Consider the following 14,973-nt stretch of genomic DNA (forward strand, 5'->3'; position numbering starts at 1 on the left):
ACAATGGGTACTAAATACTGGGGATGTTCATAAATGAATTAAAAGAAAATCTCCCACTCACCAGTAAGAAGTTTCTTCAGAATTCCCTACTGGTCTATTTAGTGGCTTGTATTTATGGCTCTCTCTGTTCTGGTCTCGCACCTTATTGGAAACATCTCACCCCATCGTAACTCTGACAACCTTAAGCAGGTCACCCTTCTTTTCCCCAATTAAGATCTTTCTTCAGAATGAAACCAAGGTGCTGGGAACCCATTGGTTCCATGCCTCATAGCAACCATCTGCTGGACAAATTACAAACTGCAAGTCTCTCTCTCTCTCTCTCTCTCTCTCGCTCTCTACCCCCCCCCCCTCCCTTCCATCTCTTTCCCTCCCCCCTCACCCTCTCTCCACCCCCACCTCCCTGAGCATTTCTTAGGCTTGTTGCAAATTTGACTCATTGGTTATGATTCTTGCATCTGGATTGGAAGTCTGCAAGTTCTCCTCCTTCCAGATTTGAGTGTAAAAATTTATGTGAGGAGGTTGTTTTTCAGGGATGGGTGGTCCAGTGGGACAGGCTGTGGAGATGCCCCCTCACAGCTCCAGCAACCCATGTTCAATCCTCACCTCCAATGCTGTCTGTGTGGAGTTTGCACATTCTCCCTCTGGGTGCTTGGGGGTTTTCTCCCATATCCCAAAGACGTGCAGGCTGGTGGGTTCACCGGCTCCTGTAGAATGCTCAAAATGTTCAGGTGAGTGTAATGTAGATGGGTGTTTGATGGTCAATGTGGACCCAGCCTACCAAAGGGCCTGTATCCAGGCTGTATGACACAATGACCCTTATGTATCCATGTAAACCATGGCACCATTCTATCTTCAGATGCAAACATTCTTAGAGTTCCATTCCCAAGAAAAGTAGGGACGTATTGGTATTGGTATTGGTATTGATTTATTATTGTCAATTGTACCGAGGTGCAGTGAAAAATTTGTCTTACAAACTGATCTTACAGGTCAATTCATTACACAGTGCAGTTACATTGGGTTAGTACAGAGTGCATTGATGTAGTACAGGCAAAAAAAATAACAGTACAGAGTAAAGTGTCACAGCTACAGAGAAAGTGCAGTGCAATAAGGTGCAAGGTCACAACAAGGTAGATCGTGAGGTCATGAGGTCATAGATCATAGTCCATCTCATTGTATAAGGGAACTGTTCAAAAGTCTTATCACAGTGGGGTAGAAGCTGTCAAGTCTGGTGGTACGTGCCCTCAGGCACCTGTATCTTCTACCCGATGGAAGAGTAGAGAAGAGAGAATGTCCCGGGTGGGTGGGGTCTTTGATTATGCTAGCTGCTTCACCAAGATAACGAGAGGTAAAGACAGAGTCCAAGGAGGGGAGACTGGTGTGTGGTTGTTGGTGATGTTCACTCTCAGGAACTTGAAGCTGTCAACCCTCTCGATTGATGTAGACAGGTGTATGTACACCGCCCCCTTTCCTGAAGTCAATGACCATTACCAATTACCTGCCCAATATGTACCTTTCAGTTAACATCGCTGGCCATTAACACATTCCTTCATTTGGGATCTTGCTCTGTGCAAATGGGTTGCCATGGTGACACTTGCGGGCTGCCCCCAGAACACTCTACGCAAAAAGATGTATTTCACGATGTGTTTCAATGTACATGTGACTAATAAAGATATCTTATCTCTTATCTTATAAGCTCCACAGGACAACCTGAAATCCAAGCCTTTTGTTAAAGCACAGAAGGAGGTCATTGGCCCATCGTTATTTGAACAACTAATCCAATCAGTCCCACTCCCTGGCCCTGTTTCGTTCTTGCCTTTCAAATATTGATCCAGTTCCCTTTTGAAAGTTCCAATCAGATCGGCTTCCACCACAACTCATTGTGAATATTACTCCTCATTGTCCCACTGGTTCTTTTGTTAATTACCTTAAATCTGTATGCTCTGGTTACAGACTTCCAGTCAAAGGAAACAGTTCCTCTTTATATACCAGAGTCATAGAATCATACAGCACAGAAAAGGCCCTTCAGCCCACAACATCAACCCAAACATCAGGTACTTATCTGTACTAAGCCCATTTACCAGCACTTGGTCCATAGTCTTCTAAGCTTTAGTTATTCAAGTATTTGTCTCGATGTTTCTTGAATGTTGTGAGACCACCTGTCTCCACCCCCACTCAGACAGAGCATTCCAGTTCCAGCCACCCCCTGGGTGAAACAGTTGTTCCTCAGATCCCCTCTAAATCTTTCACCTCTTACCCTAAATCTGTGCTCTTTAGCTTTTGATAACTCTGCTAATGGGAAGGTTTAGATGCTCCTGCCATAAAGTCTCTGCTGATATCCAACAATAATTTCAAACGCTCCATTAAGTATCCCCTTAATCTTCACTTCCCTAAGGGGAACACCCCCAGTTTTTCCAGTGTCTCCATGAACCTGGTGCCTTATCCATCTGGACATTATCTGTGTGTGCATATGTTTGTGTGTGTGTCTATGTGTGTGTGTGTGTGTGTGTGTGTGTGTGTGTGTGTGTGTGTGTGTGTGTGTGTGTGTGTGTGTGTATTGTGTATGTGTGTATGCGTGTGTGTCTGTGTATGTATTTGTGTGTATGTGTGTGTCTGTGTGTATGTGTGTATGTCTTTGTTTGTGTGTGCGTGCGTGTGTGTGTGTGTGTGTGTGTGTGTGTGTGTGTGTTTATATCTACAGCATCTTTCACCAACTGTAGCAGAGACAGCAAATGGTTGACACACTCAGGCAGCGACTGTGGAGAGAGTTAACATTCAGATCAATGACCCTTCAACAGGGATCAGGCACGAGATCTTTGGAAGGTCACCAACCTGAAGTGTTACCTGTTTTCCTTTGACCTACCAAGTGTTCCTTGGGCTTTTGGGTTCGACCTCAGAATTTCAGCATCATTTCACTATTGTATTCATAGGTTAGCTCAGCCCACATTGGTCACCTTCAGACAGGACACCTTCTCACTGCCAGCCCCCATTCCCAGTCTCAGATCCAACTGCCCATTGGCGAAGTCCATATCTCCATATGTCCTTACAGCATAGAACCATGGCATTTCATCCATCACATCTTTGCCGGCTCACAGAGCCATCCCATTCCCCACCAATTTTCCTTGAAACCCATTCTCCCCGCATCTCATCGACTCCATCCAGTGTCTGCCACTCACCTACACACCAGTGGCAATTTATAATGGACAATTAACCCACCAACCTGGGACATGGGAGACAACCAGAGCATCGAGGTGAAACCCACGCAGTCACAGGGAGAATGTGCAAACTCCACACAGACAACAGCAGAGGTCAGGATCGCACTCGGCTCACTGGAGCTGTGAGTTTAGTCGTCTACTTCAAATAGACTACCAAACTCAACACCTCATTCATTGCTCTTGCCTCACCCTTGAAACGTCCCATGTTATGGCTTTGTTAGCAATGGGCTATGATAATTACTTCTGTCCAAATGGTAAAACCAACTTGAGGCAACGGGACACAGCCAAAATCAAAAAACTAGTAGCTGCTGTCGGAATTGCAAAACTTCAGCTCTATTCTTCCTATTTTGTTGGGGTTGGAATCCCACAGAACTCACCACAGAAAGCTAAGTCACATAATTGCAAGACTTCCCATTACCGTGTCAATGTTTTTTATAACTAACGAATACACTGGCACTGAGAATTCGCTGTTATTGGTATGGTGATGCAGTAATTATGTTTACTGTCCAATAAAACATAAGCTACAGATCTGGACTCAAGAGTTCAAATCCCACTACGCCAGCTTGGGAAATTTAAATTCAGCTAATTATATAAACCCAGAATAAAAAGCTGGCATCTGAAATGTTGACACTGAAACAGCCGGATCATCCGCAAAACCCATCCAAATTATTGATGCCTGTCAGCGACAGAATTGGCCATCCATTCCCAGCCTTGCCTACATGTGACTCCAGACCCAGACCAATGTGTTGTCCCCTAATTGCCTTCTGAAGTGGCCCAACAAGGTGCTCAGAGATCAACATGTCACTCGACAATACTTTCTCAGGGAGAGTTGGGCTAGGCACTAAATGTTGTCCTTTCCGGCCACAATCACGTCCCACGACTGATTAAAGAAAAAGGTTTTAATTTTTCTGGAAGAATTTGAAAACCACATCTGTTTTTTCTACCAGCTTTCTATCTCTTTTCCACACTCTCTCTTTTTCTTAATCTAATCTTTCTTTCCCTCCTTTTATTTTTCTTTCTATGCCTGGTGTGATGTTGAATTCATCACCTTCAGTCCACTCTCTTTCTGCTGTTTGCTTCTCATTCCTTCTCCCTTCTTGGTTAGGGAGCTACCCTGCTGATTGACCTGCTGTGTTGTCATGACTGGTTCAATTGAGTTTCTGGTCAATGGTGACCCTCCCAAGGATGTTAATAATTGGAACTGGTCAATGGTCTTGCCATTGAATGTCAAAGGTAGATGGTTAGATTCTCAATAGCTGGAGTGAGTCATTGTCTGGCACTTGTGTAGTGCAAATATTACTTGCCACTTTTCAGTCCATTTCAGTCCTCAGACCATCAGCTCTCTCGGAACCCAGATGCCACGTCGCCCTTGCTACAATTTCGGCAACAATTGGGCAACATATTTTGACAAGGCGTGGGGGTAACTTTATCAGAGAGTTGTCCGTCTGCCACAGTGGGGTTTGGGGTGAGGGAGGAGATTGAGGATGAGGTGTGAGGGAGTGGGGTTTGGGGTGAGGGAGGGATTGAGGATGAGGTGTGAGGGAGCGGGGTTTGGGGTGAGGGAGGGATTGAGGATGAGGTGTGAGGGAGCGGGGTTTGGGGTGAGGGAGGGGATTGAGGATGAGGTGTGAGGGAGCGGGGTTTGGGGTGAGGGAGGGGATTGAGGATGAGGTGTGAGGGAGAGGGGTTTGGGGTGAGGGAGGGGATTGAGGATGAGGTGTGAGGGAGCGGGGTTTGGGGTGAGGGAGGGGATTGAGGATGAGGTGTGAGGGAGCGGGGTTTGGGGTGAGGGAGGGGATTGAGGATGAGGTGTGAGGGAGCGGGGTTTGGGGTGAGGGAGGGGATTGAGGATGAGGTGTGAGGGAGCGGGGTTTGGGGTGAGGGAGGGGATTGAGGATGAGGTGTGAGGGTGCGGGGTTTGGGGTGAGGGAGGGGATTGAGGATGAGGTGTGAGGGAGCGGGGTTTGGGTTGAGGGAGGGGATTGAGGATGAGGTGTGAGGGAGCGGGGTTTGGGTTGAGGGAGGGGATTGAGGATGAGGTGTGAGGGAGCGGGGTTTGGGTTGAGGGAGGGGATTGAGGATGAGGTGTGAGGGAGCGGGGTTTGGGGTGAGGGAGGGGATTGAGGATGAGGTAGGCAGGAGGAAAGGCACTTACCCCAGTTGTGTGAAGGTGTGAGGCTGATCTCAGACATTGAACTGCCAGTACAGAGCCGTGACCTGTAACTAGTCTGCAAACAAAAACAGAGCAGAAAAGTCTGAAAAGCTGCCAACTCAAACATTAATAATATCACTATCACTGTAGCTAACTATAGGTGTCTTCACTGAAGAGCTTCTAGCTACCAATAATATTGCTAACATTCCTCCTACTGATTATATGGTTAGCACTACCACTAACTGCTGCTAATATTACCTTCATTGCCACTAATAGCACTCCCACCAAAATTAATTACCAGTAATATTGCTAGTGCAACGACTAACTACAGGTAATATTGCCTTCACTGTTAACTAATGTCACTAGCACAACTAAAATTTGCTAGACCTGTATTTATGTGGCATCTGTTATGTAGCCCCAGAGGGATGGATTTATCAACTGTTTTTCCAGAGAGAGTGAGAGAGAGGGAGACAGACAGACAGACAGACAGACAGACAGACAGACAGACAGACAGAGAGTGACAGAGAGACAGACAGACAGACAGACAGACAGACAGACAGACAGACAGAGAGACAGAGAGTGACAGAGAGAGAGGGGGGGGGTACTGTGACCAAGGAACTGGGTCAGTGTGATGTTGGAAGGGTCTTAAAGCTTGAAGGTTAGACACTGAAGCTGGGCTTGCTCTCATTGGAAAAAAGAAGGCTGAGAGGAGTTTTGACGGATGTGGACGTGATCATGATGGGTTTAGACAGGCTAAATGGAGAGTGGCTCCCACTAGTGACTGGTTTAAGGGTCAGACAGCAATAAAAATGTCGGGCAACAGATCTAAGGCGTGGTGTGTGGAAGAACTTTTTGTATAGAAGAAAGTGAAGGTCTGGAACACTCTGTGTACAGCCGCTGGGAACAGAGTCAGTCAGTCCCTTAAGAGAATTGGAAAGGCACTTGAGAAGTATAATTGACAGGGCTGTGGGGAAAGAGAATGGGACTTATGGGATTACTCTGCCCAGGGCCAAATGGCTTCCAATAAAGTGGCTCCATCTCAGCATTATAGAGTCGTGGAGAGATACAACATGGAAATAGGCCTTCAGCCCACGGAGTCCATGCCATCTATCAAGCACCCATTTTTACACTAATCCTAACCTAACCCATTATATTATTGCCACATTTCCATCGACTCTCCCCCAGATTCAATCATTCACCTGCTCACTAGGGGCAATTTACAGCAGCCAATTCACCTACAACCTTATTATTGGACATGAGCGACTGAATGGTCCACACCTGTTTCTATTTCTTACATCGTTATGTGCCATAACAGTTGTATGATTCTGTGAGAGGCAGACAGGAGGAGAGGTTTAATGGAAGAGAGTTGAGAATTCCCACAGCAATGTTCACCATCCAACACACACCAAGGTGTCATGCACCCATTGAGGTTCCTCTGAAGTGCACCCTGCTCTTGATAATTGATCGCAACGGTGAGGAGATGAGTCAGAGTGACAGACAGGGTAACTTCCTGAGGTCGTAGGGTGGGCATCTGAGTACACAGAGCAAGGGTTCACAGAGAGAGGAAGGAAGAGGAACTGGTGGGATAATGGTTTAAGCATAAAAATGAAGTTTGAAGCAGTGTTCCATTTGAAGAGCCAGGTTCCAGTTTTAGTGACAGAGCCAACAGACTACTCAACTGGTGGACTTGTGGGGGGTTTGGGAGGAGGGACTGGGGGAGAGGGTCGTTAGTCACAGGGCAGTGGACAGTGGGAAAGTGCTTGCAGGGTTTAAAACCTGCCATTCCAGATTAAGTGTCATAGAGTTATACAGCACGGAAACAGGCCCTTCGGCCCAACTTGTCCATGCCAACCAAGGTGCCTTCCTGAGTTGGAGACACAAAAGACTGCTGATGCTGGAACCTGGAGCAATAAACAAACTGGGTCAACCAGCATTTGTATGAGGAAAGGAATTCGATATTTTGGGTCAAACCTCAGCATCAGGACTAAGAGTGAAGAGTGAAGGTAGCCTTCCTGAGCTTGTCCCATTTGCCTGCAATTGTTTCATATCCCTTGAACCTTTCCTAGTCTTGAAACTATCCAATATCTCTTAAACATTGTAATTGTACCCGCCTCTACTACTCCCTCTGGTAGCTTGTTCCACATACCCACCACCTTCTGTGTGAAAAACTTGCTCCTCTGGTCCCCTTTAAGTCTTTCCCCTTTCACCTTAAACCTACGTTCCCTAGTTTTAGACTCCCCTACCCTGGGAAAAAGACTGTGGCCATTCACTTTATCTGTGCCCCTCATGATTTATAAACCTCGATAAGGTCACTTCTCAAGCTTCCTTTGCTCCAGGGAAAACATTCCAGTCTATCCAGTTTCTCCTTATAATTCAAGCTCTCCAGTCCCAACAACATCCTTGGGAGTCTTTTCTGTACCCGCTCAAGCACAGTCACATCCCTCCTATAATATGGCAACCAGAACTTCACAGTATTCCAGGTGTGGTCTAACCAACACCCTACAGAGTTGGAACATGACATCCCAAATCATGCACTCATTTCCCCGTCTGATGAAGGCAAGCATGCCATATGCCTTCTTCACCACTTTGTCTACCTGCGTCATTACTTTCAGGGAACTTGTGTACTCGTACCCCTATATTTCTCTGCTCCAAATGGATGCTTTTGAAAGCTTCTGACTTTCATTCACTCCAGGCAGCTTGCAGGAGTTCAGATTGGCCCAGAGCGGTGCACAGTGCTGAGTTTTCCTAACTAAAATTAAAATAGCAGTTTGGATTCATGGCAGAATTCCCCAGGGCATTTCAAGCGCTGACTTTAACAGAGCCACACAGGGAGATATTAAGATGTTTCCTCAAACCACCTCTTTATTAAACTAATATTTCGTCATCATGAGTCTCTCAGCTTGACAATGCTCCATGAACATAAGGAACTTCAGTACATAAGAAATGGGAAGCAGGGGTAGGCCATTCGGTCCCGCAAACCTACTCAACCATTCTATAAGATCATAGCTGACCTGATCTTGGACTTATCTCCATTTCCTGCTCAATCCCAAAAGCCCTCAGTTTCCCGGTAACCCAAAAATCAAACTCAACCTTGAGGACACTTAATGCCTCTGCCTCTACATCTCTCTGATGTAGAGAATTCCAAACAATAACTATCCCACTGAAATTCCTTAAGCTTCCAGTCCCTCCACAGGAAAGATATCCCAGCAACATCTACCACATCAAGCCCCTACGCGTTTTACAGATTTCAATAAGATTACCTCTTGTTCTAGAATGACAGAGACTATAACCCCAGTTTTCCTAAGCTTTCCTTATAAGACAACCTCTTTCATTCCTGGAATTTATCCAGTGAATCTCTGTTCATTGCCTCCAAGGCAAAGATAATTTCCTTAAATAAATATTAAAACTGTATGCAGCACTCTCGTTGTGGTCTCACCACTGACGTACAGTTGTAACAAGATTTCCCTATTTGTGTACTCCAACCCCTTTGCATAAAACTGAATATTCCATTTACCCCTCTATTAATTTATAGTATCTACATGCTAACATTTTATATGGCTTTGCTTTAAGATTTCTATGAACACCGATACTCAATAGGTTAATAACTGTACCCATTAAGCTCATTCTCATATTTCAGCTCATCCTCTCACAGAGACTCCCTTTGTTCCACACATCCCTCTCCATCTTTTCTCATACAGAAAACCAAACTGCACCTTTCTCTTTCCCTGTTCTAACGAAGAGTCACAGACCTCAAAACGTTAATTCTTTCTCACCTGCCTAACCTGCTGAGGTTTTACGGTATCTTCTGTTTTTGTCACTGAATAGGCTCACTCCGTTAAACAACATAATTCCAGCCCGCTGCTCCTCCCAAAGTGGATAAACTCACATATTCCCAGATTATCTGCAATCTTTTGTTAATCTGTCTATACGCCTTGGCAGTGAAATGTCTTGGGATATTAAGGAGCTATAAGATTTAGTAAGTTCACAGACGATACCAAGATTGGTGATGTTGTGGATAGTGTAGAAGATTGCCAAAGGATGCAGTGGGATATAGATCAGTTGCAGATATGAGTGAAGAAATGGCAGATGGAGTTTAGTCCAGCCAAGCGTGAAGTGTAATGGCAAGACCCTTAACAGTGTTGATGTACTGAGGGATTTGGAGTACAAGTCCATAGCTCCCTGACGGTGGTGGCCACAGTGATAAAGAAGGCGTATGGCATGCTTGCCTTTATTAGTCGAGGCACTGAGTTCAAGAGTCAGGAAGTTATGTTGCAGCTTTATAAATCTCTGATCAGGCTGCATCTGGAGTATCGCATTCAATTCTGGTCGCCCCCTTGTAGGATATGGAAGGTTTGGAGAGGGTGCCTAAGAGGTTTACCAAGATGAAGCCTGAATTAGAGGGCATGTGCTATAAGGCGAGTTTGGACAAACTTGTTTGTTTTCTCTGGAGTGATGGAGCCTGAGAGGAGACCTGAAAGAAGTTTATGAGATTATGAGAGCCATAGATACAGCTGGTATCTTTTTCCCAGGGTCGAAATATCTAATACTAGAGAGCATGCATTTAAGGTGAGGGGGGATACAAAGGAGGTGCGTAGGGCAAGTTTTTTACACGGAGAGTGGGGGGTGCCTGGAATGCGCTGCCAGGGGTGGTAGTGGAGGTAAGTACGATAGAGGTGTTTAAGAGGCTCTTAGACACATGAATGTACAGAGAATGGAGGGATATGGACATTGTGTAGGCAGAAGGAATTAGTTTAGTTAGGCATTTAATTAAACAGGCCTTTTCCTGTGCCATTCTATGTTCTATATAGAAATGTAAGTTGCTGTGGAACACAGGGAAGAGACCATTCAGCCCCTCAACATTTTTCCTTCAGTCTGTAAACTCATAGCTGATATATCACCCAGATTTGGATAAGGTGCCACTCCCTAGCCCCTGGTATCCCATCCACGTGCGGGCAACGGGAAATGATCTGTATCTGTGTTCTGGTACCTCGTCATCCCGTGACATCAGAAGGAGCTGACCATCTACCAGTGTGCAGTTATTGACGTCCCAAACTGGCACTCTAGCTGAAGGCACCAACGATATAGGAGGGGACTGACTCGCGCATTCAGCCCCTGCGTCGGGTTCATCTGTTGGGACAAAATGGAAGAGCCTTCAGGATCTATACCACATAAAGAATGTAACTACATAATGGAGATTACAAAGTTTGGGGCAAAGTCAGGAGAATCTGTCCCTTACATTGTGTTATAATGTCCCTGCTGCTAATGGTGAGGAAAAAAACACTTGCATTTTTATAGGGCAACAAACAAGCTGCTGGAAGAACTCAGCAGGTCGAGCAGCATCTGTGGAGGAAAGGAATTGTCGACGTTTCAGCTTGACGTCCTGCAGGGTTTACAGGGTTTCGACCCAAAACGTCAACAATTCCTTTCCTCCCACAGATGCTGCTTGACTCGCTGAGTTCTTGCAGCAGATTGTTTGTGGCTCCAGATTCCAGCATCTGCAGTCTCTTGTGTCTCCAGTGTACTTTTATGGCATTTTTTACAAACTCAGGACATCAAGTCAAGTCGAATTTATTGTCATGTGCACAACTATATTGAGGTACAGGTACAATGAGAAACTTGCTTGCAACAGCGTCACAGGCACATAGGTCCAGACAACACACAGAATGTAAATTATATATAAATTATACATCAGTGAAGAAAAAGGCAGTGAAAAACAAGGCATTAGTGCAAAAAAAACCACAATCAGAGACAAGTCCATGGTAGTGCAAGAGGTGGTCATTGCTGAGGTAGGATTAGGGTTGGGCAGGTCAATTCAAGAATGTGATGTTTGTAGGAAAGTATCTGTTCCTGAAGCTGGTGGTGTGGGACTTCAGGCTTCTGTACCCCCTGCCCGATGGGAGCATCTCGACATTTGTAATAGCCAACGCAGCACTTTTTGAATTGCAGTTAAATTGGAATCATGACAACCAGTGTGCAAACAGCAAGATCCCAAAAACAGCCCTGGGTTAAGGCCAGATAATCATTGTTCTTTTCACAATTTAAGTTGAGGACAAATGTTGGTCAAGACGCTGGGGTGAAAACAATGCAATATGTGGCACCTCTAATGTAGCATAAATGTTCCAAGGTGCTTTGCAGGAATGTTACTCAACAAAGATTGACAGTGAGTCATGTAAGGAGATATTAAAGCAGGTGAGCAAAAGCTCAGTTAAATAGAGTTTAAATATTTTTTCATGTTTCCTTAAATCAAAGAAGGAGGCCATTCAGCCCATCAAGTCTATGCCAGTTCACTGAACAATCCCATTACAGACCGTCCCTGGGTAATAAACAGGTTCCGTTTTTACAGATGTTCACAAGTCAGAAAATACACAAGAATCACTCGGTACTGTAAGCCTACCTCCACAGTGTTGTAATGATTGACATCTAAAGCACACAATACTGATAAGAAAGAACAATTACTAAAAGTGGAGAGAGAGAGAGAGAGGAAACCAGTTCTGCCGTTCATTGGAATGAACTTATGTACGTATGTCATACTTTTGAATTTAGTAATACGATGGGAGCTCGTTCATATGTAGGGGTGTCCATGAGTCAGATGTTCGTAACCCAGAGTCGGTCTGTAGTCCCACTCTTCCACTTACTTTCGTGCAACCTCTTCTCTCTTTTATACCAATCAGTTCCCTCTGATAGTCCTACCACTCACCTATACCAGGGGCAATTTACAGCAGGCAATTAACCTACCGACTTGCATGTCTCTGAGATGTGGGAGGAAACCTAAGCATCTGGTCAAAACCCATGCGGTCACAGGGAGAACATGCAAACTCCACACAGGCTGCAACAGAGGTTAGGATTGAACTCGTGTTGCTGGAGCTGTGGGGCAGCAGGTCTAACCACTGCACCATGGTCACCTCATGAAACAGGTGTGTCTCAAGGTAGGGAGAGAGGTAAAGCAGAGAGAGGGGGGAATTCCAGAAATTAGGACCTTGCCTTCTGAAGTTGATGGTGTAACTTAATTTGAGGATGATTGGATTGGATTGGTTTACTATCGTCGCATGTATAGATGCTATCCAGACACATCATGCCATACATAAGTACATCGAGGTTGTAAGGAAAAAACAGAATGCAGAATATGGTGTTACACTTACAGGGAATGTGCAGTGCAGGTAAACAAATAAAGTTTAAGGGCCATAGTGATGTAGATTCAGAGATCATGAATTCACCTTTAGCATATAAGAGGTCCATTCAGGAGTTTGGTAACTACAGAATAGAAGATGAGCAAGAGACCAGTTAAAGAAACACAGAGATCAAACAGGAGGTACAGAAGCCTGAAGTCCCACACCACCAGGTTCAAGAACAGCTACTTCCCTTCAACCATTCGGTTCTTGAACCAACCTGCACAACCCTAATTACTACAGCATAGCAACACCATAACCACTTTGCGCTGCAATTAACTATTTTTATTCTAATTGCATTCTTTCTTGTATAATTTTGTACAACTTATGTTGTTAGCATGTTTTTCTTGTGAATATTGTGTACCTGATGTTATGTGCCTGTGATGCTGCTGCAAGTAAGATTTTCATTGCACCTGTGCACACATGGACTTGTGCACATGACAATAAACTCGACTTTGACTTTGAGATCTTGGGAAGTTGGAGAAAATTCCAGAGGGAGAGGTGGGACCAAGGAGGGACTTGAAAACAAGGATCAAAATCAAGGCGTTGTTTAACTTTGTTGCAGATGATATGTCAACGTGATTGGTTAATCAAGTGCTCTGAATTCTAGCAACATTCAGGTTTCCTGCCACACAGTGTGGTGCAGACAGGAAAGAGATTAAAGGTGCACAATGTATGACTCACTTCCTGTTCCATATTCTCAACCGTTGGCTGCAGGTTACTAACCTCAGCAATCTATCGTGACAAGAGACCACTGATGTTAGTAGTCTCCCTGTGAGGGGGTGGGATCATTCAATGAGCTGTCAGGTCAATTTTGGATCAGTGGTCTCATCCTTTTATCTGAGTCAGAAGATTCTGGGTTCAAATCCCCTCCAAAGTTTTGAGATCCAGGCTGACTCTGGGTGGGAGAATTGCAACATCAGATGAGACTGCTCTTTGAGGAGAGTTGAAAGATTACACACATGCTATTTTGCAAAAGGGTCATGGACCTTTATCAGTTATCCTGTATAGCTTTCAATCATCTGCTTAACCTGGTTAAGGGATCTCGAACTAGGGGTCTGTCTCAAAGTAAAAGAGATGTTCTATTTAGGACTGAAATAGCTAGTCATTTCTTCATAAGAGGGTTGTGATTTTTTAGAAAATTTTCCCCAGGGGTTGTGGAGGCTCAATCATTGAGTAGATTCAAAACAGAGGTCAATGGATTTCTGGACATGATTAAGATATAGACAAAGCAGAAAAGATTTATAAGGATATTGCTGGGACTGGAGGGCTTGAGAGACTGGATAGGCTGGGGCTGTTTTCCCTGGAGCGAAGGAGGCTGAGGGATGACCTTATATAGAGGTTTATAAAATTATGAGGAGCATAGATAAGGTGGATTGTCATGGTCTTTTTCCTAGGGTAGTGGAGTCTAAAACTAAAGGGCATGAGTTTAAGGTAGGAGGGGAAAGATTTAAAGGGAATCTGACGAGCAGGTTTTCATACAGAAGGTGGTGGGTATATGGAATGAGCTGCCAGAGGAAGTGGTAGAGGTGGGTACAATTACAAAGTTTAGAAGATATTTGATCAGGTACATGGATAGGAAAGGTTTAGAAGGATATGGGCCAAACATGGGCAAATGGGATTATCTTAGCAAGGCTTCTTGGTTAGTATGGATGAGTTGGGCCTAAGGGCCTGTTTCTGTGCTGTATAACTCCATGACTCTGTGGATATCAAGGCATATGCATAAGGCAGGAAAATGGTGTTGGCTTATCAAGTGTGAGCTTGTTGAATGACAGGACAGGATAGAGTGCCCAAATGGCCTTTCTTAAGTACTACTTTGGACAACACTATGGTGCAGTTGGTAGAGCTGCTGCCTCACAGCTCCAGTGATCCAGATTCAATCCTGACCTCCAATGCTGTCTGTGTGGAGTTTGCACGTTCCCCCTGTGACCCTGTAGGTTTCCTCCAGGTGCTCAGGTTTCTTCCCACATCCCAAAGTCATGCAGATTGGTAGGTTAAGTGGCCACTTTAAATTATCCCAAGTGTAGGTGAGTGGTAGGATCTGAGGGAGTTGATGGGAGTGTGGACAGAATAAAATGGGATTAATTTAGGATCAGTGCTTATGGGTGGTTGATGGTTGGTGCAAATATTGGGCCCAGGGTCTGCTTCAATACTGTATGACTCTGCAAAAAGATTACCTGGTGAATATCCCACTCATGTTTTTGGGAAATTGCTGTGCACGACATGGCTGCCAAGTTTCCACTTAATAATCATAAAAACACTTCAAGAGTGCTTTGCCATTTCCCAAGATTGTGAAATGCACGATAGAAATAAAAGATGAATTTTCACTTCCTGTGCTATATGTAGACTCTCTGAGCAAGCATAGTATTTTTAAGCATTCACAGTGGTCAGAGCTCTGTGCCAAAGTAAAGGGTGGTACAATCCAAACACAGAGAGTTTCATA

General features: G+C 44.8%; 1 protein-coding gene across 1 annotated transcript in view; it reads right to left on the reverse strand.

Annotated features, from left to right (window-relative positions):
- The window catches only part of LOC127585051 (ras GTPase-activating protein nGAP-like), a 95,780-nt gene that overhangs the window by 67,408 nt on the left and 13,399 nt on the right, over nucleotides 1-14,973 (reverse strand). The window contains exons 2-3 of the mRNA XM_052042188.1: nucleotides 10,352-10,491; nucleotides 5,368-5,440 (exon numbers count right to left, since the gene is read on the reverse strand). Coding sequence (XP_051898148.1) covers nucleotides 5,368-5,440; nucleotides 10,352-10,491 — 213 coding nt within the window. The remainder of the gene's footprint in view (nucleotides 1-5,367; nucleotides 5,441-10,351; nucleotides 10,492-14,973) is intronic.

Source organism: Pristis pectinata, chromosome 31 (assembly GCF_009764475.1).
Source record: "Pristis pectinata isolate sPriPec2 chromosome 31, sPriPec2.1.pri, whole genome shotgun sequence".
NCBI classification, from domain to species: Eukaryota; Metazoa; Chordata; class Chondrichthyes; order Rhinopristiformes; family Pristidae; genus Pristis; species Pristis pectinata.